The sequence below is a fragment of the Triturus cristatus genome, chromosome 5_2, assembly GCF_964204655.1.
Source record: "Triturus cristatus chromosome 5_2, aTriCri1.1, whole genome shotgun sequence".
In the NCBI taxonomy this organism is placed as follows: Eukaryota; Metazoa; Chordata; class Amphibia; order Caudata; family Salamandridae; genus Triturus; species Triturus cristatus.
This window is the reverse complement of record NC_140588.1, coordinates 775,170,983-775,197,609: the sequence shown is the minus strand read 5'-3', so window position 1 is coordinate 775,197,609 and position 26,627 is coordinate 775,170,983. Positions and strand designations below refer to the sequence as shown.

Here is a 26,627-nt window from a genome sequence, read left to right as displayed (position 1 = left end):
TTAACTGTCTGGTTAATGTGAAACCTGGAAGTCACTTTCTGTTTACAAAAAAATCTTATCTACAAAGAAATATATTGCAAGTATATGACTTCTCAGTGGAGATTGCATGCAGTTCTCAACCTGGCTGAGGTTATTGGCAGTGCTTAATTTAAGCTGGTGGTGACAAGTGGGGCCCAGCACTTATTTTTAATCAGCAGATTTAGAACCAAACCATGTGAGAGATAACACAGAAGGGGGAAAGAAGGCAGAAGAGAAAGACATAAAAAAACTATGACAAAAAGAGAAGGCAAGGATGATAAAGAAGCTGGAAGAGTGGGCAGGGAGTATCTGGTGGTGGATTAAAGCAGCATGAGATGGAATCAGTACTACACAGCCTTGGTATTCATCAAGCAGACATTCAAAATCACACCGTGGGCTTCTGAGCAATTCTTTTGACCCCAGCAGCTATTCGTGTGCATATTATACTCTGGTTATTGGCATAAAAAACTTTTCCATGCAAGAGTCAACATAATAGCCAAATGCATATATCAGAATGAAAATTCAATTAAATTGGAAACAATTGGATTCAGTTACTAAGTAGATACTCCACCTTGGCATAGTAGGAAACCAATTTAATAGTTTTTAGTGAGTATCTTCAAGAATAAACACTGTTTGTCTGACTGCACCTGATAACCGGAGGTTGCATTCAAATGTTGCAAATAGATAGCTGATGAAGTCCTTTTCCTTCACAACACCACAAAAATAATTCTACTTTTCTGTGTTTTTTCTGGTTGCATTTCCTTTGGGTGGAATTGTATTCTTTCAGCATATCCTAGAGACCATAAATGCCTTTCCTCCTGGTAGAAATTTGCCGCTAGCCAGTTTTATGTGGCTTTTTAAATTTGTTAGGAAGGAATGCTATCCCAGCAGTCAGCTCTAAGTTCTAGTACAGTTCTGTACTGGTGTGTCTCTTTCATTCTTCAGTGCACCTTGGACAGCTTGTCACAATTCAAAAGCCGCCTGAGAACCGCAGGCTTTGTCTTATCTATGATTTGGTCAACAAAGTGGAAAACCTACAATGAGACTGTCAATGCCACTTCACAGCTAGTCTGCTGAATAGAACAAGTAAATACATCACCCTTTGTGGGATTCTTGCCTTCTTGTTATGTAGAGAGACATTATAATGAATTCTTTGGATTTATGAGTACTGAGTGAATGAATGAATGAATGAACGTGAGTACTGCCTCGAATACTTTGTTCTTAAGGTTACACAACTGCTTCTTTTGTGTCACACTTGGCACCCAAAAATGTATCTGCTTTGATTTCATAGTGTCTCTTAATCATTAAGAGACTAATTAGACATGAAGTGATGTTGATGCCATTGCCTCTGATGCACCGCTATTAGTTAGGCACAAACAGATGTGCCTAACTGATAGAGGGTGCATTAAAGGAAACTCAGTCCACGTGTGTGCTTCTACTAATGGCAATGCATGTTGGTGAACATTCTGGCTGCTGAATTCAGTCTGCTGGGCAGCGCACTGTACTATTTGTCAGGATTTCCAGGGTAATTGGGATGTGAGGCAAAAATTCAGATGCAAGTCTGACTGACTGACTGACTGGTATACTTATAAAGTGCTCGATTGCCGAGGCGTCTTGGCGCTGGGGTGAATTGGTATTGATGCACAAACTTGCCAATCATAGGCGCTTAAGGGAAACGCCAGGTCTTAAACTGTTTCCTGAAGATAGACCTACTGGATTGTAGTCTAATCTGGGTCGGGAGGGAATTCCACAGCTTGGCTGCTTGGTAGGGGAAGCTCTTGCCACCCCCTCTAGCTTTTTAAAATCTTTTTGACCAGTAGCAACCCTGTTTTGGCTGACCTCAGACTCCGTTGCAGCAAGTACCAGGAAGGAAAATGCTACTTACCAGTATGCATATGTTCTTGGCATGTAGAGCTGCAGATCCACACACTATGCATAGATCGCCATCTGGTGTTGGGCCCGGATGTTTGCACTTGTTTTTGTCTTGGAAATGTCTTTGGAAGTCACAAGATAGGTGACTCCTCCTTTGGATGATAGTGCGCATGGGCATCGGCTCCATCTTCAGATTGTTTTTCGCAAGCAGGGAAATGATGGAGTTTTTTGAGAAACAGATAAGATGCCCATGTATGCTGTATCTAAATAAGATAGTATGGAACAGATAAAGGTAGCCAGGGAGGTGGGTGGGCATGTGTGGAGTTGCAGCTCTACATGTCAAGAACAGATGCATACTGGTAAGTAGCATTTTCCGTTTGAGGCATATGAGCTGCAGATCACACACTATGCATAGATTGTATAGCAGTACCCATCCCTAGCGGCGACCACCAGTATCTGTTGCAGTAGTTTGAAATAGTGTTTTGAGTACAGCCTGGCCCACACTAGCTTGCTGTTTAGATTGCACATCTACACAATAGTGCTTTGTGAATGTGTGCGGTGTAGGCCATGTAGCTGCTTTGCAGATGTCATCTAGGGGAATGTTCCCTAAAAATGCCATTGAAGCCCCCATCTTAGTCTTGCGAAAATGTTTTGTTCTTTCAATATAATAAAGCAGTGCTCTTTTAACATCGAGAGTGTGAAGAGCTCTTTCTGCGACAGTCTGTGGTTGCGAGAAAAACACTGGCAGTTCTACAGACTGGTTGAGATGGAAGGGAGAAATAACTTTAGTACGGAATTTTGGATTAGTTCTGAGAACCACTTTGATATGATGTAGTTGTAAAAATGGTTCTTGGATAGTGAATGCCTGTAGCTCACTGACTCTTCTAAGGGAAGTAATGGCCACTAGGAAAGCGAATTTCCATGTTAGAAATTGTAGCTCGCATTTGTGCAGAGGTTCGAATGGAGGGCCCATTAGTATGGTGAGAACAATATTCAAATTCCACACAGGTGATGGTGGAACCCTGGGAGGAATTATTCTTTTGAGGCCTTCCATAAACGCTGTGATGGCAGGTACTCTGAATAGTGACAGGTGTTGTCTATTTTGTAAATATGTGTATGCTAAGTTACACCTGTGGAGATGCAGTAGATAACCTATGATGTGTTGAATAGACACATCTAAAGGATTGATGTTGTTGTTGTGACAATATATCACAAATCTTTTCCACTTGGCTGCATAGCAGGCTCTAGTGATGGGGCATCTAGCCTCTCTGATAACATTCATACAGTCAGGGGGAAGGTTAAGGTGAGCAAATTCTAGGACCTCAGGAGCCAGATCGCTTGGTTGAGCTGTGCTGGGTCCGGGTGTCTGATCTCTCCACGGTTCTGGGTTAAGAGACGTGGGGAGAGGTGTAGTTTTTGGTGCGGGACTACAGATAGTTCCAGTAATGTGGTGTACCACGGTTGTCTGGCCCATGTTGGAGCAACTAGGATGAGAGTCAGTGAATGTTGCTGCAGTTTGCGCATGACCAGTGGAATGAGTGGGAGAGGCGGAAAAGTGTATGCAAATCTGCCTGACCAATTCATCCATATCGCATTGCGTTTGGACAATGGGTGTGGGTATCTGGCAGCGAAGCTTGGGCTTTTGGCGTTTTCGTGTGTGGCGAAGATATCTAGCTCTGGTTGCCCCCACATGTGGAAAAACGGTTGAAGAACTTGTGGATTAAGTTCCCACTCGTGAATCTGTTGCGTTTGACAACTTAACAGATCGGCTATATTGTTCCGGACTCCTGGGACATGTTGGGCTAGGAGAAAAATGTCCTGAGGAATAGCCCATCTCCATATGCTTTGCACTAGTTGCGAAAGCTGTAGGGAGTGTGTTCTGCCTTGCTTCTGTATGTAGTACATGGCTGTCATGTTGTTGGTGCGGACTAGGACAGCCTTGCCTGATATGTGTTTTTGGAATGACTTTAGGTTACAGGAATATGGCTAGTAATTCCAGGTGATTGATGTGGAGTATCTTTTGGCGAGGAGTCCACCTGCCCTGCATGGTGTGATGTAATAGATGAGCTCCCCAGCCGGAGAGCAATGCGTCCACTGTTAGCACAATCTGTGGAACTGGCTCAATGAACGGTCGCCCTTTGGAAAGGTTCTTGCTGTTCCACCATTGCAGAGAGTGATGAGTGCGACCGTCCACCAACACCAGATCTGTCAGCTGACCCTGAGCCTGGTTCCACTGATGTGCTAAGCATTCCTGCAAAGGGCGCATCCGGAGTCTTGCGTGAGTTACTATAATTATGCAAGAGGCCATCATACCTATGAGTTGCATGAACACTCGAGCTGGAAGAGAGTGTTGCAGCTGAAATTTGGTTATCAGGGCTTGTATGCTTGCTATCCTGGCTGGACTGGGATATGCAAGTGCTTTTGAGGTGTCTATTGTGGCACCTAGGTACTGTTGTATGTGGAACGGTTGTAGGTGAGACTTTGCACAGTTTACTGTGAACCCCAAGTTGTAGAGTAGCTAGATTGTGGTGTGAGTGTGATGTACACACTGATTGTATGAGTTGGCTTTTATGAGCCAATCGTCCAAGTATGGGAAGACGTGAATGTGCTGTCTTCTTAGATGAGCTGCGACTACTGGCAGACATTTGGTGAATACTCTGGGTGCTATGGTAACTCCGAAAGGGTGTACCTTGAATTGGTAGTGTTGACTACAAACCTGAGAAATTTCCTGTGAGAGGTGTTAATGGGAATATGAAAGTAGGCATCCTTGAGATCTAAAGTGGCAAGGAAGTCGCCTTGTGAGAGAAGAGGAAGGACCTGTTGAAGTGTGACCATGTGAAAATGGTCTGAGTGTATGTACAGGTTTAGGGGTCTGAGGTCTAGTATAGGTCTCAGAGAACCGTCCTTATTTGGAATGAGAAAGTACAGGGAGTAAACTCCTGTGTTTTGCTGATGCAGTGGAACTGGTTCTATTGCATGTTTTTGTAGGAGGGATATTACCTCCTGCTTTATCAGCGATAAGTGTTCTGGTGACACTGGGCGCTGTCTGGGTGGCATGTTTGGGGGGGTCGATGTGAGTTCTAGACAGTAACCTGACTGAACTATTTGTCTCACCCACCTCTCTGTGTTGATGTTGTTCCAGACAGGAAGGAACAGTAGCAATCTTCCCCCGACCGGAGTGGAAGGGTCTGGGGGGAGCGGAGGGAACTCATTGGGTAGTGGTGGAGGCAGAGAGGGTTTTGTTGGTCTTGCCTCTGCCCTTGTTATTATTGCCTCTGTAGCCTCCTCTTTGGTAACCTCTGGGGAATGTAGTTTGGGTGGGAGTTTTGTAAGATGTAGATGGGTTGTCTGAGGAGTAGCCTCTGTAGGTGCCCCTGTAAGAGGAGCAACAAAAGGAACGTCTGGGAGCTTGCGATTGCAAGGCTCCCATTGATTTAGCCGTGTCAGTGTCTTTCTTCATCTTTTCTGGAGATGAATTCACGGTAGGTCCGAACAAGTGCTGCTGGTCAAATGGCTGATTAAGAATGGCAGTCTGGACTTTAGGTTTGAAACCTGAAATGCGTAGCCAAGCATGTCTACGCAGCAGGACACAAGCATGTCTGCGCAGCAGGACACTTGTGTTGATAGCTCATCAGGCGGTGTCTGCTACGTCTAGAGCGCAGCGGATGGAGGTTTTGGTAACAAGCTCACCCTCCTGTATTAGGTCGTTAGCCTTAGTTTTATATTTTTCTGGAAGATGCTGTAGTAGGGTCTCTAGCTCGTCATAATGAACCCTATCATACCTCGCTAACAAAGCTTGAGTGTGGGCGATACGCCATATGTTAGCTGCTTGTGACGCTGTGCGCTTACCAGAGGCGTCTAAGAGTTTAGACTCTTTGTCGGGAGGTGGAGCATCTCCTGAGGTTTGAGAATTAGCCCTCTTTCTGGAAATGGATACTACTAAGGAGTCTAACGGTATGTGGCCTTTTATGGGTCTGCTGGGGCAGTTTTATATTTCTTTTCAATCCTAGGGTTAATAACTCTAGCCCTAACAGGATCTTTAAACACCTCTGGTGCGTGTTTAATTACCCCTTTCAACATGGGTAAGATGGAGGTGGACTTTTGTGAGATATCAAAAGTATCCATTAAGAAATCTTCTTCCAAGGGGTCTGTGTGCAAGTCCACCCCGTGGTATTGTGCAGCTCTGTGGACTAGCTGGCTGAAACCCATGGTATCCTCTGGAGGGGAATGTCTAGAGGGATAGATGTCGTCCTGTGGCACGTTAGGGACATCTGGTGTGTTATAATCATCCAAGGGGTCTGGGGTAGAAAGTGGGCTAGGATCCCCTAGTGGCTCATCGTCTGCATCGTCCCCAGTGTGATCAGAGGTATCATCATCGTCCACTGGTGGAGGAGATGGTGTAGGAGAATGGTGTGGTGGGGGAGGTGGAGGTGGAGGAGGAGGCAGAGGAGGAGGTGGAGGTGGAGGTGGAGAAGGGATCCTGAGAAGAGATGTTGCAATATCTCTATTTTTAGGTGGTGGAGCCGGTGTAGGCATGTCCAGTGGTCGTTTCTTGGAGCTAAGAATGAGTTGACCAGTCTTTGGATCTCTTAGAAGAGTTTTTTGGGTGGGGTCCGGTTTAAAAAGCTCTTCTGTTGGAGGCTGTTCTTTCAGTGCCGATTTTTTCGGTTCCGAAGACTTGCGGGGCACCGACTCGCAAGGCGGGTTTGTGCTCTTTAGGCTTGGAACCGTGAGGTTTTAAAGTCTCTGTAGGAGTGTGCGTGCCCGGTTGTTTTTTCGGTTCTGGCGGCTTTTTCGGTTCCGAAGGTTGAGTGTGTGAACCTTTCGGGTGCGGCTTTTTGCTCGGTTCCGATGTTTTCTTCGGAGTCGAGGGGTTGGTTGTAGTCAATTTCAGTGCCGAGTGTGTGGATGTGGAGGCAGTAGTCGGCACCGAGGCGGAGGACGACGGTTTCTTTTTCGTGTCGTTTGGGTTTCGTCACCGACAGTAGGCTGACTCGAACTCGAGTGGCCGGAGGCTTAGTTGTTGGCTTCTTTGCCGGGCCCGAAGGTGGAGAAACGCTTTCTCTGTGTGCACCTGAGCCCAAAGGTGAAAGTGTGACCGAAGCCTTTTTTATCGGTGGTGAGGAGAGGGGGTCGGGGTCGACGTCTCTACTTACGACCCGCTGCCCAGGAGTGATGTCCTTGATATCGTAGTCATCGGCTTCGGAGGCGCTGACGAGTCCTTCTTCGGCCTGCACTTGCTCTGGAACATCGACACCCTCGTGGAATATGTCGTCGGGGATGGATGTTGACGAGCGAGCCATTGTTCGTCGAGCTCGACGATCTCGAATAGTCTTTTTGGAGCTGAAAGAGGCACAATCTGGATAGTCTTGGCCTCGTGCTCCGGGGAGAGGCAGAGGTTACACACCTCATGCAGATCTGTGTGGGGGAACTTTGACCCACATTGAGGACACTTCTTGAATGGAGTCCTTTCCATGAGCCAAAAGTGAAGGCCCAGGTAGGCCCGAAGGCCTTCGTCGATGACCGGAATCGAGGACTTCGATGTTGAAGAGATGCGCGACGACTAGGGATCGCGATGAAAAACAATGCCAGAGAAGGGTGAAGGATTGCGCGTCGAAAGTAGGATCGGAAACGGTACCGAACTGGAGCGCGAGAAACACATCCGAGCCCGATGGCGGAAAAAACTATCTGAAGATGGAGCCGATGCCCATGCGCATTATCACTCAAAGGAGGAGTCACCTGTCTCGTGACTTCCAAAGACTTTTCCAAGACAAAAACAAGTGCAAACGTCCGAGCCCAACACCAGATGGTGATCTATGCATAGTGTGTGATCTACAGCTCATATGCCTCGAACATATAGATTCTGAATGTCCATGGCACCTCCTCCATAAAGCGCCTTGAGCACAAGGCAGAGGGCTTTGAATTTTACTTGCTGAGGGACTGGGAGCCAGTGTAGCTGTCTGATACTAGCAGATATGGGGTAATGTTTGGGGAGAGCAAGCAGCAAACGAGCTGCCGCATTTTGCAAAGACTGCCATTTAGCAGTCTGGCCGTTATCTATTCCTAGGTATAATGTGTTCCCATAGTCTATTCTAGAAAGCAAAAGGGCTCCAATTACCGTTTTCCTAAGAGTTAGTGGAATAAATGGCAGGATTTTGCACAGGACTTTCAAAGGGAAAAAGCAGGAAGAGGTTAATTGATTAATTTGTTTTCCAAACTTTAGCTCATCGTCAAACAAAAATCCAAGGTTCCTGGCCGTAGTCACCGGAACAGGACAGTTCCTGGCCTCAGACGGCCACCATAGTTGGCTCTATACTGAGGGTCCCTTCCCAAACTCAATAACCTCTGTCTTTTCGGTGTTGAGTTTGAGAAAAGTTTGTGTTCATCCATGCCATAACTGCATTAAGACAGTTACGAAAGCGGTCGGCTGTGATGCCCGCCCTCTGCATAACCGATACCCTATCTGGGTATCGTCTCCATATGAGACTAAGCTAAGGCCATGCTCTTTAATTAATCTGTCCAGAGGGGTGACATAAATAGTAAACAATGTAGGTGACAAAGCTGACCCCTGTGGGACTCCACACGGGAGGCACAAGTCTGCTGACTTAAGAACATCCCATTGGATCAGCTGTTCCCTGGATGCCAGGAAGGATGATAGTAGGGTTAGTCTCTCTGATACCTACTGCCCTCAGCCACCGCAGCAATACCGCATGGTTAACGGTATCAGATGCTGCTGATAGGTCAAGCAGGATGAGGACGGCTCTTCCTCCCCCATCCATAAGTTTTCGGATTTCTTCTGTGGCCATTATCAAGGCAGACTCAGTAGAATGTCGTGATCTGAAGCCGGGTTGGGTAGAATCTAGAAGGAGATTCCTTCTAGTCCACCAGTCCTCCTCTCTGTGGGATCTATGCAAGCCAGAAATGCACGACTTCCCATACACAATACTCCCAGTTGAAAATGTGGATAAGAGGAAGAGAAGAGAAACAAACACAGATCTAAGCTCCTGCTCTCCAGGTTTCACTTCCTAAGGCTACCTGTGGTCATCTTTGGGATCTAATGGAGCAAGCCCTCCAAACATCTTTGTAGGAGACAATGGGGAATTGTTGTATGCACTGCATGGCGTTAAGAGCATACTACACACACAAAACCCATATGAAATAAATACACTAATGTAGCTATTAGTAAAACTATGGGCAGCTAGTTAACATATCATAGCTTAGTATTCTCACTCCACAGTATAGGCTGCTGGTAAGCCTCGCACTGCACCGGAATAGTGCTTTGGGACTCAAGAGTATCAAGAAGTCACAGCGAGTCACTCCAGACAAGGACTGGAATAAACAAGGAATGAAGTGGCAAGGAATTCAGGTCAGCAGCAAGGAAAACGGGACCCTGGGAAAAGGGGAATAGAGGGAGGAGATATTGGTTTTGAAAAGTTGTTTCATTTAGCAATACACAACAAAGGATCGACAATGATCCAAAGCCTTCTATCACCTCATCAGCCTTCAAGACATTCACGGTTCTCTACTTAGTATTGTCGTGCTGTTCCTAGATTCAATATAGCAAGAGCTGGCGGCCGCTCCTTCACCGTCATTGTTCCTAGGTTGTGGAATGCTCTTCCTCTACAGATAAGGAAGACGGAATCCGAGCTTTCCTTCAGAAAACTGTTAAAAACATTCTTGTTTGAATAGCAAGACATCTTTTCTCTTGCTCTCTGACTAGCACTGGGAAGTCCTATTTGGGCAGCCATGCGCTTTATAAACCCTTGAGACTAGACTGGACTAGTATCGGCTAATCCACATAAGAAGTGACTGCCATCAGGTTTAGGAATTTAAAAAATGGGCTCCCTCATGGGCACACGGAATGGCAAATATAACCATTCTGGAGATTTTCTTACAGTAGGCTTTTAAAACTGCATCTTCCTTGAGTGTCAGTGGATAGATACGCCTATGTGGTAGCTTTGCATTAGGTCAATGGCACAATCATAATCACAGAATGGTGGTAGTTTATCTGGCACCTTCTTGCATAACACATCCTAAATTTGTCCACACAGTAACCCGAGATATTGTCATCCAGACCACTTCTCACGGAGGGGAGCGAGAAGTACTAATGGATAGGGTCTCCCTAATTAATACTTTGACACAATAGCCTATATATTACCCAGAGGTACCAAAGGAAGTGAACTCCACTTCAGGAAACCTAAGGTTTGTTTGTTAGACCCTCAACCACTCTATTTGGTGGCATGCTTCCCCATCAGGTTCCAGATGTGACATGGCACCCTTGACAATGTAAGTAGAAATGTTTCAAAACTGGCACAATATGGCCTCAACAAGCCTTTCATGGAGCTAGTCTTCCATTCACATACATAGTGTATCTCTGTCTCCTAATTTCTTTTTAAGCTCCTCGGGGGGAGGCAATAGTACTCCTACAACAAATTACTTTCATTTGTATAATGACAATGTGTCACTACAGGGGCATATACCCCCCCTCCTCCCAAGTTGCATGATACTTTTCCGAAGTACGGTAGGATTTCATGTGTGCTGTGAGTACTCGATCAAATAATACAGTCCTTGTTTTGCATTGTTTTTTCACAGCATGTCCACAGTTCAAGTGTGATGTTGGCGCCCGACCACGAATTGAGTATCTGTTTGACATTGCTTTGGCACAGCATATCGTCACTTGCTTTGTGTTCCGGGTACTAATTTGAGTTATATTTTGCAGATCACCCTTTCTGAAAATTGTAAGATCTGAAGAACTCCTCTTCAGTGAATCATTAAATATGAATCTGACTTGACACAGAAAAAAATTGAAGTCTCTGGAACTGCATGTCTGTGTGCTATATAGTGTTTGTCCCGTTAATTTCAGGTTTACAAACCTCCTCAACTAAAATACAACAGTGATTCTGGGGCACCTTTACAGTCCTGATGCAAGTCCTGCACCAAAGAGGCCTTGTAGAGTAGGGCTGAAACATATTGACACATTAAGAGGGTGTAGGGTCATTATATCCCTGAATCAACTCCCTCTATCTGTTTTTACTCTTACATAAACAACCATTATTATAGGAATACCTGGCTTGTTCAAGGTACTCTTACCAACTAAGAATATATCCAAAGAGCCCCATGGAAAATGATCAAGCCCATCGCGGTTTTATGGACAAGCATGAGACCCAGTGATGAAACATGCCACTAATAGAGTGAGTGAGTGTCTAACAAACACACCATAGGGTTTTCTGAAGAAGTGTTCACTTCCTTTTGTACTTCTGGGTACAAATATTATGAGAGGAGTAGTTAGTGCTGGAATAGTAACAAATACATGACAGTGTGTTGTTTTAGTGGCAAATTTTTATATAGAAATCAGACTCCTATGGGGTTCACCTATTGAGAGAGGCCTTGCTAATGCATTTTCAGACGTAAAGGACATTTGCAAACAAAATGCCTTCCATATGCTTTTTTTTTCTTTCTTGGTGAGATTAATTTTCACTGGCCCTGTCTGCATAGATTTCTTGCTGTTTTGTTCAACCCTACTGGTTTAAAGTGATTGTGTGGGAAATAGTTATTTCCCAATCTCTTTTTCGTACGTTTAGCCTTTTGTTCTGCTTCTATTTGTTACATTAAGTCAATGAGTATGTTGCAGTTGTCAAGCAGAACCTACAAGAAGGTTATATATGGGAATATAGGGTGTCTTTTCCCTGATTCCCATCGTTTAAGGTCTTTATTTTTTCTCTATGGTCCTGATAAAGCGCTCTAGGATCCACTAGGGACCCACCCACAGCGCGAAACATGTCGACCCCTTCTAACACTTAACACTTTAGATACTCACTACACGGGTTGAGAGCAGCGGGATCTTATTTGTTCGGTTTCCCCTCTCAATGTGGCACTATTGTGCGTCTCCATCCCCGTGACCTTTTTATTCTGATCTAGGGGGGTTATTTTATTTTGCACTCACTATCACCTCCCAACCCACACACCCTCATACACAAATGCGGCAACTCCTAAAAAGATCTCCGCCAGAGAGCCCTTGAATAGGGCCCGTGAGGGACTGCAGCGCCACCCCCACGGGGAGCTTCTGCCCAATGATGATGCTATACACTCGCAAGGGTGTGTGAGGGCACCACGAATCACACATAGGAGTACCCTCTCTCCTCTTTGCACACTCACATATCCTTTGGAGACATCCCTTATCGCCTACAGCGTATCTGGTTGCTGTAGAGTTTCCCCTCCCCTTTAAGGAACTGATACCATCCACATTGGTTATGTTGCAGTTAATAGACTACAAGTGATAGTGCTTCTTTCAGCACCTCACATAATCCATGATAAAGGGCTGCTGCAGCCAATTTGTCAATCCACTGAGCCTCTGGTTGAAGTTGCTGAATCTATGGCTCTCTTGCTGAAGAAACAGTAACCCTATATGAGCCTACTGGGTAGTCTGCCTTTGATTGAAAACGTTGGAGAAGGTATCCAGGAAGCTTTGCTAATTGTACAGCAAGAAAATGTGACTATTTGTTATCCCTTTCTGTACCAAGGACTTAACGGTTATGTCCACCGCCACGGTGACCGTGTGCGGAAGATGTAACCGTTATGTCCACTGCACACATCCAGGAACTCCCTCTGCTGTTTACAGCAGTGGGATTTCATTGTTTCCAGCCTCGGAGCAGGTAAAGAGTTTTCATTGCCATTTGTATTGGGAGACCTGGGGGAATGCTGAGTCACAGGAAGCTTGTGGCTCCCTGCAGATTCAATAACTCTGCATCACAGTAATGTGAGGAAAATGTGTGTTTTGTAGTCAAAGTTTGAGGTCTGCAAAGGATTCTGGGTGATAAAACGTGGTGAGAGCCATGCAAGTCAGCCCACCCTGGATAGTCCTAGGTTGGCTAGGTTTCCCTGGGTGCTGGCTGAGCTAGGGTCCAAAACCCAGGGGAACACAAATGGTAGAACAAGTGTTGTTATTATTTTTCCGGTCCCAGGGAGCATTCACCTGCGTGGCCCGGTTCAGGAGCTCTGACAGTGCCCAAGGTGGGTCCTTCTCACAGCCCTGTGTCTGAGGCCCAGCTAGGGCTCCGAGCGCACTGGCTGCAGGTTCCCTGAGCCTGACCATTTGGTCGTACGCCATGCTTTCCACTGGGGCAACCAAATGGCTGGACTGCCCTGGAAGTCCTGATGAGGGCTCGTTTGTTTCCTTGAGCCCAGCCTGGGCTCCAAGAGGCGGGGGCGCATGCACTCCTTCAGTAACCTTTGTCACTGAGTGCGCACGGATTACAAGAAAGGATGATAGCCTTCTTCTGGATTAATAAGGACTGGGTAGCGCGGAACCCCTTGTGGTCTGGCTTTTCCCTGATGGGTGGAACACTAAACCCATCAGAGGGAGGCTTCCCCTGCTTGGCTTGCTTCTGAAGCTATGACCAAGGCCCAGGCGGCCCCGGGGTTGGTGCCCCCCATCCTGGGCTCCGCCTTCAGGCTCACCACAAGGCCAAGTCCCTAGCATGGGCTACCACGGGCCTGGGAAGAACTCCCCTGTGTGTCTGGATCCAGGAGCTCTGACCGGTGCCCCGCTGTCCGCCAGCCTGTGCACCACCAAGTGCCCAGGACGAGGGTCCATTTGGCCAAGGTAGGCTTCTCTTGCTTGGCCAGGTAGTTTCCTTCTGTGCATCGAACTTTTCTCTGATGGGTATAACACTGAACCCGTATTTTCATTTTAGACTGCCTTTAAATCTGTATGTTTTCTGTAAGCTGTCAGCATGCAGCTTCCCTAGCACTCATTCCAACATACTGTGCACTGCTTTACCTGGATGTACATGGCCCGGCTTATTGTACACACCTTAATGAGCTGGTTATATATTCACTGTCACCTTCCCAGATTTGTCCATGTTTATAACATATTTGTAATCGAGGCTTGGAACGCATTGGTCTCCAAGACTCTTTTTCAGCCCTAAGCCCAACCCCTATACTCCCACGCAAAAGGCCTTGTTTAACTTGGCTTCAATTAGGGTGAAGTTTTCCAGCTGCCTGGGGAAACAGGACGGTTATCAGAAGTATTGTCTGTGCTTACGCCACGTCTCTCGATAATGAGGTGAGATACGGGCTTCACTTGATACTAGGTGTACTGTGGTTCTTTGGCCCCATACATAAGGATTTTAAATACAATTTAAGGGTGGTTCCCTTCAGTGCATCGGACTTTTATCTCTGTACGCACTCTCCAGTCCCCCTCCCAATGCATTTTGGCAATTTTGACCTCCCAAAAGCTGTCAGACAAGAACAGTGGGGGTGGAATAATTACTGCACCTGTGAGTATCAGTGCCCCAGGATGAGATACTTACTGGGAGTAGTAAATACCACCTCTCTGAGTTTAGCATGGTTGCATGAAGCTGAAAGTGTACTTATGGCTGTAACTTGCCTCTGACAACTGATACAATATGGTCTTGATGCTGCCTAGGACACCAGGCTCCGGGGCTTTCTCAGCGTCCTTTGCAACTTGGCCTCAGCTATGCCTTGGGTTCCATAGATGCAGAGCTTAATTTGAACTGGTGGTTTCCGGTGCTCGGTGCTCCCATTTAATTTTCAACACTGGCTCTAGTGACAGTCCACCACATGGTGGCGCTGTCTGCCTAATTTTGAGAGGAGCACAACACCAGGGTTTAGTAAGTCAATAGACATTAAAGAAGAATATTACCTGCCACTCACAGCATTAATATAGCTTTGGATGGCCTAGAATAGGCAGAATATTTACACTTGCAGGAGTGAGGTGGTTAGTAGTTTAATTGGTTCTGCTATTGTCAGTGATGGCAAGGGTAATGGGTGGTGCAGGCTGCAGTGGCCTCCCAAGAAGGGCCCTGGCACGTACGTTTTTTCACAAATCAAGCACTGCATGGGTGACAACCGGCCCAAGTGCTCATTGGAATGTGAACATGAGACGTGAGTCTCCTCTTGTGATACTGGCATTTGCAGGGGCTACATCATGTTCCCTGTAACCTGATAAAAGCTGGCCTACAGGATACCTCACTGATATCACCCCCTAAAAGAGTGCTACAGCACCACACCATTGGTAGCGATGAACTATGCTAGTGAGAATGACAACGTAGTGCTAATGTCCCCTAAGAACAACTCTCTCACCATCACTTCCTCCTGTAATCCGAGTTTGTCTAAATGTCATAAAATGCTTTGACTGAAAATAGCAGTATATGTTGCCCTTTCCTCGTTCATAACTCGTACATCTGAAGACTGTACTTCCTGGATATCGAACCCTAATGCACTAGTCTGTGTTTATATCATGATAGACCAGATGTTAAATAGCAGCCCACAAAGATGGTGGTCACACACTCCTTAAAATCACCATAGTGACGTCCTGTGTCATGGCTGAGGGTCCCATCTGTTCAGTAATATATGTATACATTGTGTGGCTGCCAGATGTAGACAGGTTTCATCACAACCTTTACCATGTCATGGCATCTGCTGGAAATGTATAATTTCACATGACCATGACAACAATCTACGGTTCCTCTCAACTGAAATTACAATACCTTTTAACATATGTTATGTTGACTGTTTGTAGTTTCATCATTTTTTTTTGTAAAATTTACGTTATTGCTGCTCTTGTGACACCTACAATCGCTTACCGCTCAGATGATATGTTTGTTATATATTTTCACCATGGCGCAAGGGTGCCTGCATTGCAGGGATGATTATTTTCGTGCAGGAAGGGAAACCTTCCTGCACAAAAACAATAACAAGAGGCTTTTTCCTCTTTCTATGTGTGCTACAGAATGCAGCACACATAGAAAAAGGAAAAACAACGAGAAATAAAGATATTTCCACCTGTTGTGGCTCCCTTACGCCTCCCCTGGGGAGGTGTACATTTTTGGCACTGCCTCAGAGTTACGATTTCTCGTAAATCTGGGGCTGGGTCAAAAAGCCATAGATGTTTCTGGGAACGCCCCCAGCAATGCCCATTGCACGACCCTTTAATGTAGAAAACTGCGTTAAAGGGAACTAAATGTATGAAGCAGCATTAAGCCAAAAAAAGTGGCCTAGTGCTGCCTCATAAATATGGAGCAGGCTCATGCGCCACGGAACGTCACAAAACGTGACGTTCCGATGGTGCAAGGGGCCTCCTAAATGAGGCCAGAATCTCTAACAAAACCTCCTGCCAGGAATGCCTCATCTCCTTCCTTAAAGATGATATTTAGAACAGGCATTGTTCGATTTGTGGGTGGGAACCAGACACAAATACGTGCACAGTTGTTTTTTCAAAACAATTTGAAATATGGTGATATGTGCACTAAACAACTGGAGAACATAAAACATTGAAATACATACGTTTTGCAATGACCCGTCTGATTCGTTATTCATGCAACACAGATTGAACAACAGATCGTGGCAGTTCACAATGAAGCGACGACTGCACTTCTCTTCAAATGGTTTGATGTCTGGTTCAATTCCTGAGAAGTCTAGCCTCTGGAAAACAAATGGAACACATCTGGTAAGTAACCAAGTTTACTGACCACTTCTACTTGCTAGGAGCTAACTACAGATCTGCAGGATTTGTCACACTGGTTGGAGGCAGCACAAATGGAGACCATTTTTCATTGTTTATGTAATGATAAAAAGGAAGTGAATCTTAAAATATAATGCAGTGGAAATACTTTTTACATAAATATATATGGTGAAAAAGTCAACGAGAGCAGACCTCTTCTCATAGGCTGCCTTAATATTGCCCACACGTGCTTACACAGGGAACCTGCATATATATTTCTACAACTGTTTTAAGAGGACAAAATAAATATGGTGCAGAATCCATTTTGCACCGAAGAAGGCCGCTGTAGTTTGGGGTGCAGACCCCAGTGGGGCGAAATCTGAGCTTATACTTCTACTTATGAAAAGTCAGAAATGGAACACGTGAAAGTGTGCCTTGACATGCAAAAAGGCCATATACCCCATACTAAAGGCAAGCTTACAGCACTGCACAACTGGACGACTGCCTAAGTAAACATCTGCTAGGACCTCAGGTTGTTCTCACAAGAAAAATAAATGTATCACTATTACCAAGTGAGGGTGCGGAAAATTTTATTTTTGCCTAGGGCCACAGAAATCCTTGCCCTGGCCTTATATTAAATGAATAAGTGACGCATTGCCATTGATTCAAAACATCGCTTTAAATATGACCCATTTTCCACAAATGTGAAGCAGGATATTTAATATACTTATGAGTGTGAATTCACACATGGTCTAATTTGCATAAGTTCTCATTTGTTCAATCAAAGATTAATTTTTGTATTGGGGCACGTTAAAGACATCTATCCACAGATGTTTGTGTAGCAGCACCTTCAGAGAAAGTCCAGCATTTGTAAAGCCACAAAGAAGTATATTAACAGTGCTGTCTGTTTCTGTATCAAGCGTTGTGGTGTAAGACATTTGATGTGGCATTTATCTTAAACACCACTGGATTTGTGTAGTAGTAGGTGACCAGCTAAGGCAACATGTTTGATTAAATTATGCTGGAAAGGCAAATTATGCAACAACGGTGTGGTACCTCTTTCCATTATAAATAGCTATTCAGGACAGCATAGTACATTTTGCATGTATTATATACATGTCGTACTAAAAGTTACTTTAGGACTCAAGGGGAAACATCCAGTACAACCAGCAGTCATTACAACGACCTACCTTTACAATGCAGCTGTTACAATGCAACTGCCTTTAGATCGCATGCCATTCCAATGCATGGCATTACAACGCATGTCACTATAACTCAAGCCATTAAAACGCATACCATTACAACATATGCCATTACAACGCATTATAAGGTAAGTAATGGAGTTTTTTTGCATTAGGGTGGGTATGGGTTTTGGGGTACATGTGAATAGTAATTTTTACCCCTTCACTATCCAACATTTTCCCTACTGTTGCACTCACTTGAGTGGGAATAGTAATTTTTACCCATACACTATCCAAAATTTCCCCTACTATTGTACTCACTGGAGTGGGAATAGTAATTTTTACACATACACTATCCACCACTTACCCTACTGTTGTCCTAAAAGTATTATGCATGTAATGGTATGTGTTGAAATGGTATGCGTTGTAATGGTCATTTAAAAAAATGCGTTGTAATGGCATGTGTTGTAAAATCATGCAATGTAATGGTTGTTGCGATGTAAAGACTGCGTTGTAAAAGCATTTGTTGTAATTGCATGCGTTGTAAAGTCATATATTCGGGCTCAAGACAGGGGTACTCAAAAGGGGATTAAACATATTTTCGATTCTTCTAACATATCAACACCGCACTGATATAAATGCCGAACTGCAGCTTTGAGAAGAGTGTCTGTGATGTGATCATGAGTTCGAGTTAACAGTGTAACAAATATTTTCTAGGCAAAATTGTGACTTCTTTAAGGTCCTCATAACAAGTCCCACTGCAATTTGGACGGGGTTGATAATGAAAGCTACCTTCCTTGCTGATCAGAGTTGGAAAGAACAGGTGATGGATGAACATCGATAAAACGATTACAGTCATTTACCAAATAATCATCAAACGTAGTACTAATGGAAAATGCTGAGCAAATATTGTTAATTTTGTTGGGGAAAAATGTAGCTAAATAATCACATATTTCCTTGTCTAGGGCAAAAATGGAGAATTGCGACAAGGATGAAGTAAGAACCAAAAATTTCTAGTGTTTGTTTTGTAGAATTAGCAAGGGCAGACATTTGTTTTTCCAGATAGGTTACTTTAGTCTGGTAATTTTGTGTTTGAATACATTGGCGTTCGTAATGATAAGTCCCTCAGACAACAAAAGTTATCTCTAGCGAGACCTAAACAGGACTCACTGTGCAGATTAGTGGTAAGTAAAAAAGTACTCATCTTTCAGGTTAGTGCAATGTGAAAGGAAAAGGGCCTCACTGTTCCGATTAGTGTACGATGGAAATTAAAAAGGACTGAGGTTATAATGAATTCCTCCTAATAACTACCATCCAGTTTCTCCTTTACGGGTTCTCATTAAGGTACTGGAGAAACATGTCCATTACATCAGAAACTCCATTTTGCACTCCATTTCCATACTTGATCCAGCAGAGCAAGATCATTTTATTCTCCCCAGTAGTCAGTCAACCTTCACTGAGGTGGTTGATGAACTGGGATGCATTCTGGACGAAGGTGGCAGTGTAGCTCTCATTCTTCTTCACCTCTCTGTCTCTCATGATATTCTGCTGATTTGATGATATGAGATTGGCACCCAAGACCCAGCCCTTAGATGGCCGAGATCTTGCCTGCAACCAAAGCAATTAAAATCTCTTCTGCATCCTGACACAAGGGGTCCCGCAGTGAGCTTCTTTATGTCCCACTTTGTTCAATTTATATATTGCCTATATGCCACTCTTGATCAGGTCATACAGTATTACCTTTAAGGGCTATACAGATGACAGCATTGATCCTATCATCCACTTGGATGGCTTGCTTAGCTATCCCAAAGAGCAGTTCAAATCTGCCTTTCCATTGTTGCATCTTGGATGAACCATAACTCCCTAGAATTAAACTCGGACAAGACAGATGTTCTTGTCCATGGCCGTTCCAATGAAGTCTGGTCACACACCTGTGCTGGGGGCCTGAGAAACTGGAATTTTCCCCTCCAACTCCTCGCAATATGTTAAAAGCCTGGTAGTTTGGATTGATAAATCCCTTGTTCTTAGCCTGCTAGTCAATAAGGTTACATCCTCTTGTTTTTTGTTTTAAAATCATTAAAGGTAATTACTCCCTTGATGGCTATGGATGCAAGCAAGAGTGTTTATCTGGCTACAAACATGCTGAGTCTTGGTTGTTGCAATGGTCTATACCTTTGTCTACCTAAGAAACCGATCCACAGGATTTAGTTGATTCAGAACTAGGTTATTCGCAAATGTTTTGGCTATGTCGGAAGAACGAACAACTCCCTACACAGACGGCAAGTACACTGGCTGTCCACCGGGCAAAGAACTTTATAACTTTTTCATTGGGCATTTCTCTGTGTTGGCCCCAGTTAGCTTTTGCCTAAGTTCTTCCCATAAGAACATTGTGCTCTTTCTCTTCTGTTAGGTTAAGCACTCCATTCTATAAATGTGAATGTGTTGGCGACTCTGCTTTCAAGGTCCTAGCAGCTCAACACGGAATAACCCACCCATTAAGTTGAGAAACATCCTGATTGTTTCCGATTCAGGAAGTTACGCAAAATGTGCCTTTTTGAATTACATTAATTATAGCAATTCTTAACTGGTTACTGTCTGTTTACCCCTAAAACACCGTTTTGATTAGCAATTCACACTCTAAACTTATAATATAACATAACACAACCTAACATAACAATACTTTGGGCTACACATTGCTGATTCAATGGCTTAGATGTTGGCTCATGACTTAGTGGCTTTCCTCCCTATTTTTGTGTTTTTTCCACCTCTGAAATATATTGGTCTCAATGTGTTCTGATTGGATGAGTTGTAGCCTTCCACTGTTGATTGTAGCAATCTATTTTTTCTGTTTGTATGTTCCTGTACCGTATGACCTTTAGTACACGAGGAAATGTATGGTCCTGTTATATTTCATATCTGTACCCTAATATAGGTCCAGGGAACATCGTACACTTTCCCTACATCATCTCCCATTATTTCATATGAATGAGCCTTATAAGGACATAACTCCAAATAAGGACAGAATGCCTTATAGGGACATCACGCCTTATAAGGACTGCAGCCTTTTAGGGACTAAACCTTTCACCTAGTTCCATGGTGAGGGTGGGTTTTTTCTCAATCGATATTGCTAAGACGTCATCTTTAGCACATATGAATAATTGATGAGTACACTCTCCAGGAGGTATTCTTCACCTCTCCCATCGACGCACAAGGTTTAATCTCCAACATTATCCTCATACTGAACAATGGGTAACACACGTACATAGACTGTATAAATACAGCACCTCTTGCTATGAGAAGGCAGGAGGGAATCGAGACTTCAAGGCCGACACACTGACCAGAGACGCTGTGGCATGCCATCGCTCCAGCTGACAGTGGTCTGACTATCCCTTGCGGGGTGTCCAGCTCAAGTCCAGGATGAAGTCTCACACTCTCACTATTCAGGTGTGGGGGTTCAACTAAATCCTAGCGGGATTCTTGGCTCTTAGACGCTAAGACTTTAGACTCTAGCCTTAGGCTCTTTCGCACCTACTCACATGCTAGGTACACTTAGGTACATCTAGTCAGGCATCTTAGGAGTACGCACTTTATTTTATAAATGCATTCTATATTCATGTATGTGTTCTTGACTATTGCAAAATGGTAGAACAATACTATTCCTTTTTATTCACTGTACCGCTGGTACTATATCTCTGCTACTGTGTTACAGTTATAGCAGCGCACCTATTTTACATGAGAAAAACGACGGTACAATAAATTCTTACTGTTTCTTCTATTGATCTCTCTCTGAGCAAAACAAGCAAGCACAAGTGACTGGGTGAAAAGTAGTACATTGTTTCCACGAGTCTGAGGTTATTGTATTCTAAGGTTGCCAAAAACGAATGTGTCTGATAACAGGAGATTCTAGTAGCACTGCGAGCTAGCTAATGCAAAACATAGGCTAACATATACGGCCGGGGTGTACGGAATCAGTCTGCCACCAGACCCATGGTATATGTTATCCGTAAACAGCGTAGGTCCTGCATGAAAGGGTACTATTGGAATTGCACTATAGTCCTTCCTCTTTAACCTTGTGTGTCAGCATTCCTATCTCTCTTCTTAGCTGACCTTGTTAAATGTTTTCCTTTTTACATGGTCTCTCCTGCCTCTCTCTTTCCCTGCATCATCATGCTACACACCCCTGTGATGATTCTCACTCATTACCACTTTCTTCTTATTCTCCAACATCACATTTACTTATTGGTTTTGCTCCAATCCACTCCATTTCCCCAGATTCTTCCTATCACCATTCACTCTCTTCATCACTTTCCACCCCTCTCTCCTTTTATTCTAGGGTCCCTAATTACTCTCCCAACTTCTCCATTCTCCTTTCATTGGGTCTCACTAGTCTCGGTATCCCAAAGACTGTGCATTATTTATTTATTTATAAAGCAGATGATCACCATAGGCATCATGGTGTACAAAAATTAGTGACAAGCAACATATTATGTAAGTCAAAGACACAAACGAACTAAAAGGACAGAAGAAACCAAGAGACGAGACAGAAGAGTGTACAGAGAAGTAGAAAATTTAAGTATTCAGTGCTTTATGAAAAACATCATGCTCCAATATTATGTGCAGGTGAACAGAAAAAGAATTCCAGAGTTGAGGTCACAGTGGTCTGAGGAATGTTCCATCAAATGTTGCTTTGTGTACCAAAGGGTTTTAAAAAAAAGTGAGGAATCATGATGTTAAGGAACTGGACTGAACATATAGGGCGCTCAGAGCTGAGAAGAAATTTGGGCCAGTATGCAAAACAACCTGATGTATGAAATACATCATCTTGTGGCGGATCCTTTGCTTGATAACCAGCCAGTGGAGTAATTGATGAGCTACCAATCTGGCTATAATTCGTAGACCAGAGATCAATCGAACAGCTGAGTTTTGAATGTTCTGTAATTTCATTAGCTGTTTTTCAGGGAGACTAAGGTATATAGCATTCCCACAGTCCAGGTGGGATAGGCCCAGAAAACAAACATTCAAAAGATGGAAACAGGATGCACAAACTTTCTAAATGTTGAGGTAAATATGTACGTTGTTATCAAAATAGATCTATAGCCTTTTGGCTTGTATAGTCAGAGTCAGTAGGTCACCGACCAAGGGAAGCCAAAACCGTTTGAACCAGACTGTGGGCTCATTGTCAATCATCATGATTTCAGTGTTACTGCTGTTCAATTTGATTAAATTAGCTGACATATAAGCATGGACTGCTGAGAAACGAAATCTTATTCTACACGTTATGGTCCCTGGGGGTACCTGGATCAGCTTTGAGATGGCTGGGCTCTTTTTTGGAAACTGGGGATCAGGCAATATGTATGAAACCTTTCTCCTTCAGAGTAAAACCTCTGCGATGGGATGGGGGGTGGGGGGGGGGGGTTCCCTGAGAGCTCCTCCCTGAGTCTCACCCTTTTTAATGGTAATATGACCCCATTGGCATTTCTTTTTTTTTGTGTTCAAAATAGTTTATTAAGTTTTATAAAAAACAACTGCCAATACAGAAAATAGCACTATAAAAATACCCAAAGAGAACACATGGAAATTATCGAGAACAATTACATTTCAACAGGTACAATATAATATAAAATAATATTACTGAAAATAAAGGGGGAAGGAGAAGCAACAGGTATTCATATGTTATTAATAATCATTAAAATAGAGCTACTATCATATAGGGACTAAGTTGTTATAATATCAAAAATAATTTAGAGAAAAATCCATTTTAAGAAGAAAATAAATAATTATCAATAGGTTTCCAAAATAGATGATAAGAATTACAATTATGATGAATACCATTCAAAGATAAATGGGCTCCTCTTCTAGTAAAAATAACCCATAACCACCAAACATGGACAGATAACAATGAAATATCTTTCCAACATGTTATAATGGATTTTAAAGCTGTTGATAACAGGTGATTAAAAAGTTTACCTTCTAAATCAAGTAATTTTTGAGTAAGAACGACAGATTTACAAATTAACAATTTAAATAAAAAATCTTCATGAATATTAAGTATTTTTCCTATAATATTCCAAACTTCAGTCCAAAATTTAAAAACAGAAGGACATTCAAAAAGCATATGTTTTAACGAACCAGCATGCTAATTACAGTGCCAACAATTTGAAGTTGGAAGAAGTTTAGCTTTAAACAATCTCAATGGAGACCATAGACAATTGTATAAAATATAGGAGTTTGTTTGATAAAGCGAAACAGGTAACCATCCTGAAATGTTATTAAGCCAAATAGTTTTCCATGTTTCATGAGATAGAGATTGAAAGTTCATTATTCCAGAATGTTAAAATTATGTTAATTTTGTTACCTTGAAATGCAATCATCTATTTATACAATATAGAAACACCATGAGATAAAGTAGATACCGTTTGAATATAAATTGATAAATCTGATTTAGCATTAGAAGGTATATTTTGAGGAAATTAATCCATTATTACATTTTGTCTGTAAAACATCAAAGGAAATAAAAGCAGTACTATAGTAGACATCTTTAAGATAAAAAATACCAGCTTTAATCCATGAGTGCCAAAATCTGACATTTCTAGAAAATTTTATATGTGGGTTATACCATAATGACATATCTTCAGTAATGGACATGTGTGATTGAAACATTAAATCGAAATCATTTAATATCAATTTAGTGGATTTTAAAATAACAGAATTATGAAAAAATACTGATTTATTGGACATAGTTAACAAAGTAGGTAAAGGAAATGGCTCTTTCTATGGAAAGCCATGTAGGGGGATTAATCAAATGAGAATGATTAAACCAAAGAGAACTTTGTTTTAATATAAATGCTTTATGATAACAAAAAAAGTCCAGTAAACCAAAACCTCCATTACATTTAGCCAATTTTAGTTTTTTGTATCCAATACGAGGTGCTTCATTGCTCCAAAGAAATGTTGAAAGGAGTTGATCTACAACTTTATAAAACTTCATAGGAAATTGAGCAGGAATCGTGGCAAAGGAATAAAAAAATGGTGGTGCTATAATCATGTTTATGAAGTCTATTTTTCCCCACCATGAAAGATGAAGTGAAGACCATTTGGATATTTTATCTTTGATGTAACTTAAAATAGAATCACAATTTAATGATAGTGTAGTTTTCATAGATGGAGAAAAAAAATTCCTAAATATTTAAATTTATCTCTTTGCCAAATTATTTCCTTCGTGGGTAACATATCTGGGGTGCAGTGAATATTTAAAGGAAAGTATTCTGTTTTATTAGTATTTAACGTATAACCAGAAATCTTGGAATAAGATGAAATAATCTCAAATAAAGGAGGGAATGAGGATAAAGGGTTGCTAATAAATAAAAGTACATCATCTGCATAAGCTAACATTTTTATAGTAACCTCCTTTATATTAATTCCTGAAATATCATTACATTTCCTGATGGACACAAGCAAAGATTCAATATCAAGAAGAAATAGGAGCGGGGAAAGGGGACAACCTTGTCTAGTACCTCTGAAAAGAGAAAATTTTTAGAAATATGGCTATCAATAAACAAACGAGCAGTAGGAGTAGAATAAAGAGCAGATATCATACAGATAAATAAATCACCTAAATTAAATGCTAGTAAAGTATGAAATAAAAACTGCCAATGAACTTTATCGAAAGCTTTCTCAGCATCTAATGCAGGTACTCCTGCTGGTAAAACTAAAATGGACCCTTGTTCTATAACATGTAGCAAAGTTCTTGTATTGTTGGCAGAATATCTATTTCTCATAAACTCAGACTGATCTAGATGAATGAGAGAATCTAATACAGAGGATAACCTAGTTGCAAGTATTTTGGCATAGAGCTTACAGTCTTGATTTATTAAGGAAATAGGATGGTCATTTGATACAAGTGTAGGGTCTTTATTAGGTTTGGGTAATACAACAATTAAAGCCTCAGTAAAAGAACCTGTAGTAGACCCCAGTAGAACTAAAAAAGGTAAATAGTTTAAATAAATGAGGGATAAGTTGTAGCTGAAATTCTTTATAAAATTCCGCTGGAATGCCGTCTGGTCCTGGGGATTTATTTTGTTTAAGAGACTTAATGGCTAAAAGAATTTCATCTTCAGTAATAGGTAAATCTAATTCAGTTTTTGTTAATTGGGAAATCCTGGGTAAACCACACTTAGTTAAAAAAGAGTCAATTAAAGAAGAATCGTCAAAGTTAGGTTTATCATATAGAGTGGCGTAATAATTTAGAAATTCATTAACAATATCATTTTGAGATAGGGCAATTTTCCCATTGGGGCCATGAATTGAATTTATTTGTGTTTCATCTTTTTTTATATGAAGATAATTAGCTAGAAGCCGTCCAGATTTGTTAGCATTAAAACAGAATTTGGCTTAGAATTAGAGAGTTGAGCTCTTCTGCTAAGGATTGAATTAAACTTATATCGAAGTTTTTTTGCAATTGTAATCTATATTGAGGATCAATGGAGGAAATAAAAAGTCTCTCAAATTTTGCAATTTTTTTATCTAATTCCTTAATTTTTGCATTAAAAGTTTTATTTTCATGTGCCATGAGAGAAATGGAGGCTCCCCTAATATAAGCTTTAAAAGCGTCCATCTATTCACCATGGAAGTAGAGCCTTCTGGGTTGAGATGAAAGTATTCTTGAAGAGCAGTTAACATTTTTGATGTGTTTTGTTCATTAAGAACAATACTAGTATTCATTCGCCATCTGTATTAGGTTTTGAAATTTGAATTAAATTGTAGAACAAAGGATATTAAGGCGTGATCCGAAATGACAATATTACCAAAAAATTAATTATTGTCTAGAAATTAATAAATAGTCATGTCTTGATTATGAATTATGTGGCTTAGAGAAAAAGGTAAACATTTTTTCCTTAGGAAAATGGAATCGCCAAATATCTACCAATTTTTTAGTTTTATTAAAAGATTTCAAGGTAACAAAAAACCGTAGGAGGTCGAACTTTAGTGAGAGAAGATCTATCTAATAAAGGATCCGATGTGAGGTTAAAATCTCCTCCAACTTTAAGAGGAACGTTACCCAATTTGAGTACTTCAGAAGTTAAATTAGACCA

General features: G+C 42.2%; 1 protein-coding gene across 3 annotated transcripts in view; it reads right to left on the bottom strand.

The window, feature by feature from the left end:
* Positions 1–26,627, bottom strand: part of DOCK11 (dedicator of cytokinesis 11) — a 1,169,031-nt gene that overhangs the window by 857,381 nt on the left and 285,023 nt on the right. For all 3 annotated transcript variants that reach the window (XM_085607886.1, XM_085607887.1, XM_085607888.1), the window contains one exon: positions 16,198–16,335. In XM_085607886.1, the coding sequence (XP_085464012.1) occupies positions 16,198–16,335 (138 nt within the window). The remainder of the gene's footprint in view (positions 1–16,197; positions 16,336–26,627) is intronic.